Below are 5,000 nucleotides of genomic sequence, written 5' to 3'. Positions count from 1 at the left end.
TTCACTAAGCATGAGTAACAGAAGGAAACTAACAGGAAATCGTCAGGACGAGGAAAAGGACAAACGAACACAGACGAACTCAGAAATACGACCAAGGATTTCCTTCTCTCCTTGTGACATACTTGTGTATCAATTTTTTTTTAACACGAAATCCTATTTTTGATCTTATTCTATTTATAAAGCCGAAAACACACACACACACACACACACACACACACACACACACACACACACACACACACACACACACACACACTCTCGTCAGAGACTGCAGCAGATCAAACAGTGAATTACACACACACAAATGAATAACACCAAATTGTCTGTACATTTCAATACCTTAATTTCTTTATATTTCATTCAGCTTGCCAGAGGGACTATTTTAGGGTGCCATGTAGTTAAATATGTAAAAAGTTTGTCTAAATTTGCTTAAACTCGAGCCACACTCTTTTACGTCAATTAAGTTTAACAATGTATGTAGTGAGGGATGCCAAGCGGCGGAAGGAGGCTTGGTTGACTCTTCCCGTCTCAAGAGGAGGATGAGTTGAGTGGGTGGATGAGTGACTGAGTGAATAAGTGAGAGAGTGAGTGAGTGGATGTATGAGTGAATGGTGGGTGTGTGAATTAACAAACAGTAAGCAAAATAAATTAATAGGTTAATAAGTAAATGAGAATGAATGAGTGAGGCAATGAATGAGTTATAGTAACGGAGTGAGCGAGCAAGTATAACAGACTAAGAAGTCAATAAAACAATCAATCAACTAAGAATCCAGAGTAAAATTATACCAACCAACAGTGCCTGTTCCTTGTAAGTCAGCGTACGGGACACTTAACGAGCCATTAAAACTTTAAAACCATTGTACATTACCTGCTTCACCACATTCTCAGCGCCTCCGGTTTTGGCTGCCTTCAGCGCCTGCAGCAGAGCAGAGTTCAGGTTGGAGTACCCTAGGGAGACGAGACGCCGCACCCTCCTGATGGCCTTCTTCACCTCCTCTGTCTCCCCTGAGAAGGTACCCACACTCACCACTTCAGAGGAAAACGCCAATATCTGAGGAACGTGCCGAATATATATGTATGTGAGAAGAAGCTTTGACTTGAATAATGTAAGGTACGAGAAAAGTATGATTAAGAACTATGAGTAAGTTAATCTGGATTCTATTTTAGGAGCTTTCTTGCCATATTCTTTGCCGTTTATGTAGAAAATGGCAAGAATTATCAGATATACTAGAAGAATCGAATACCAGCAGCGTGGACAGGAGCAGGGTACACCGCATTCTGAGACGTTTCACCATCTTAATTTGACCTTTTAATATCTTTCTCAATCAAGGGTATTTCCATAATTCTACTGCGAGTTTACCAAGAATTCCAAAACATCAATGGGAAAACATTTATAAAAAGCTGAATAACCATCTATGTGGCTTTTGAAGATATTAGTTCTTATAGTTAGGAATGAAAACGTATCCAAATATGATTTAAAGACTACAGTATAGGAGAGATACTTAGAGGAACAAAGGGAGGAGGTTATGTATAAAGAGGGAATACTGGTGTTGAAATATGGAGTTGTGGAAGTCAATGAGTTTAACCTTTTCACTGAGAAAAAATAATTCACAGCACTAAGAAATATATATGGCACATTTATAACCACGTATAAGAGAGAAGAAAGTGAAAAAAAAAATCGATTTTGTTTTGAGATGGTTGTAGGTAACGATGAAACATCTCAGAGTGGCTGTTCCAAATAGAAGGGAAAGGTTTAAATACGAATGATTAGAATTATGCAGAACATATAAACTTGCATACGAACTTCATAAGTATCCTCCGGCTGCATGCTCCTCAGTATGGTCTGCATGGCTTCCTTCATGCTGTCGAGCTTTCCGTTATACATGGAGAGCGAAACATCGAGCAGGAAGACGGTGTGTGTTGTCATCTTGGGTAAACGTTCCGGGGAGAAGAAGTGGGCGAAGTAACTACCAACTCGCTGTGTGGGAGTGGAGACAAGGCCGTTATATATATATATATATATGTATATATATATATATATATATATATATATATATATATATATATATATATATATATATATATATATATATATATATATATATATATATATATATATATATATATATATATATATTCATGTAACCTGAGAACTTAATGATCTTAAGCATAACAATTTAATGAGGCGTGGAGGAGTAGGATCACAGAGTTGTAAAAAGTGTCATTAAGTGTCGTTTGTTTTATTTTGCTTTCCTTGCGTTCGTGTCAAATTGTTATTGTTGCTGCTACTGTTGTTGTTTGTGAGGCTTTTCGCTGTGTCTCCCAGCCTGATGCTGAATACGAAATTTTTTTTTAATATCTAAACTCTTTACGTGTCTGAATACGGAAAACACTATAGGTTTTCGGAATATATTCAAAACTAAAAACAAGATAGAAAGAAAGTGCATTAAGTGGCATTGTTTCTCACACGTCATATCCTTTCATAAAAAAAAAAATGGTAGCAGTAATTTAACAATCTAGTCTGTATACTCATAAGCTTTCACCAATAACTTTAGGAGTCGTATCTAAGTGGGCCAGTTTTTTACTTCCCTTTGTTGCACTTGGTTATAGACCCTCTTACATAAAAAAAAAAAAAAAATATATATATATATATATATATATATATATATATATATATATATATATATATATATATATATATATATATATATATATATATATATATAAATAAATGACTATTACTATCTTTAATCTCATTTCAGCCACTATAACAAATACTATCTGCATCCATTGTTCTTTACTAGTAACGCTATAAGAGAATTCGAGCCTGAGAAGGCGAGCACTACATTCCTTTCATATTTATTTTACTAAGCTGTTGACGCGAGATAACACTTCAAGGCAGGCAGCTGAGTGGCAAACAGCGCGTGAAGTGTGAAGAGCCTCCTATCTCCTTCCTCCTGTACCATCAGTCATTCCAAGGCCACTTTTGACCAACTTGTGTGCATCTGTTTGCATGACAATTTGCATTCCTACTGTTACAATATAATTTTCTTGTTGTTGGTGCTGTTGATGATGATGATGAAGATGATGGTGATGATGATGATGATGATGATGATGATGATGATGATGATGATGATAATGATGACGGTGATGACAACAACAACAACAACAACAACAAAAACAACAGCAACAACAACAACAGCAATAACAACTATTACCATTATCATTAAAATTATCATCCTCTTCGTCATTCTTCTCTTTCATCTTCCTCCTCCTCCTCCTCTTCTGGTTCTGTTTCTGTTTTCCTTCTCTTTTTTCTTCTTATGCTTTATATTATGTGTATGCTTACTTTTCCTTACGTTTATATCAACAAGAACAACACGAACAACACATATTTCAACTCGAAAGAAAATATTCATTTACCAAAACACGATTCTATAAAAAATATAAGTAACAAATAATAATAAACAAACAAGAACAAGTAAATAAAGACATAAATAAATGTATGAATAAATTAAATAAAATTCACTTAATAACATCTCACATTCACAACACTACAACGACTTTCAATTTTCACTCGCAACACACACACACACACACACACACACACACACACACACACACACACACACACACACACACACACACACACATCTGTTAACCACAACGCACGCAAGAACAACAAGAAGAAAAACAACAACAAATTCCCTACAGTCATTACGACTCAAGACTCACCTGCACTTCACCTCCGTCTGTGTGGCTGGTGATGTCATAGGTGAGGGCAAAGGTACCGTCCACTCCTCTTCCCTCACTCACGGGAGGGTCCACGTGGCGATAGTAAAGCTGTAGTTCCCCGTCACTCACTGGTCCGCCCGTCACTGCAACGATTAATAGACTAATTAATTGATGGATCGATTAACTGACTGACTGAATGACTGATTGATTGATTCAAGAATTGGTAGATGAATTTATTGATATAGATTGTTTAAATGATAGAATGAATGACTGATTGATAGCTGAAATGATTAACAGATGTATTTAGAGATAGATGAATTGACTGATAAATTGCTAGACTGACAGAGTGATTGAGAGATTGATAGAGTGACTGACTGACTCATGAATTGATAGATAAGTAGGTAGAGAGATGAATTAACTGATAGATTTACAGACTAGATGAATGAGAGCTGTAATATTGTCATACCGAATCGTAAGGAGTGAAGTCATACATACCTACCTACATTTGTACTGCTTGCGATTCCAGCTGTTTTTTCGTACCTATACTAATTCTGTATCACATAGATATGCACACACCTGTAACTTTACTCACCTCTTTTCATATCTTCACTTATGCCTCATGTATATTTCTACCGGTAATTCCAACTGCATTTTCGTAGCTGTAATTCCATCTTACCATTAGATGTAATTCCACCTGACCTGTACAATTACCTGTACTTTTGTTTCACCTATGCTTGTACCTGTAACTCTCCTTCACCTGTGTAAGAAACACCTCGTTACCCTCTTCCACTTCCAGTAGTATCAAAACTTATTTCATCTTTAATATATCTCTATTGTGCCTTGTTTTTATGCACTTCCTCTTCCTTCTCCCTTCAGTTCTCGTCCTCTTTCTCCTGCTCTCCTCCCTCAGTAACTTGCTCATTACGTTATACTTTACACCATCCTTCCTCCATGCTTATTTTATGCAGCACTGATGGTCTCTCTACATGCTTCGTTCGTCCCCTCATCCAAACTCCAGTGATGTTTCCACTCCTGCACTGATGTTAAAACTCCTGCACATAACTTATTTCTTCTCTCATTCCTAATAATACTTTTCTTTTTCATTACAGCCTTCTTTCCATTCCTTCTCGCATTCTTTATATTCTACTAGTGTAATATATATATATATATATATATATATATATATATATATATATATATATATATATATATATATATATATATATATATATATATATATATATATATATATATATATATATATA

The 5,000-nt window shown here is 35.6% G+C and overlaps 1 protein-coding gene across 1 annotated transcript in view; it reads right to left on the bottom strand.

Annotated features, from left to right (window-relative positions):
* Positions 1–5,000, bottom strand: part of LOC123511826 (inter-alpha-trypsin inhibitor heavy chain H1-like) — a 175,506-nt gene that overhangs the window by 57,820 nt on the left and 112,686 nt on the right. The window contains exons 7-9 of the mRNA XM_045267873.1: positions 3,736–3,878; positions 1,805–1,978; positions 869–1,051 (exon numbers count right to left, since the gene is read on the bottom strand). Of these exons, the coding sequence (XP_045123808.1) occupies positions 869–1,051; positions 1,805–1,978; positions 3,736–3,878 (500 nt within the window). The remainder of the gene's footprint in view (positions 1–868; positions 1,052–1,804; positions 1,979–3,735; positions 3,879–5,000) is intronic.

This window comes from Portunus trituberculatus, chromosome 32, assembly GCF_017591435.1.
Source record: "Portunus trituberculatus isolate SZX2019 chromosome 32, ASM1759143v1, whole genome shotgun sequence".
Taxonomy (NCBI): domain Eukaryota; kingdom Metazoa; phylum Arthropoda; class Malacostraca; order Decapoda; family Portunidae; genus Portunus; species Portunus trituberculatus.
This window is presented reverse-complemented; position numbering and strand designations above follow the sequence as displayed.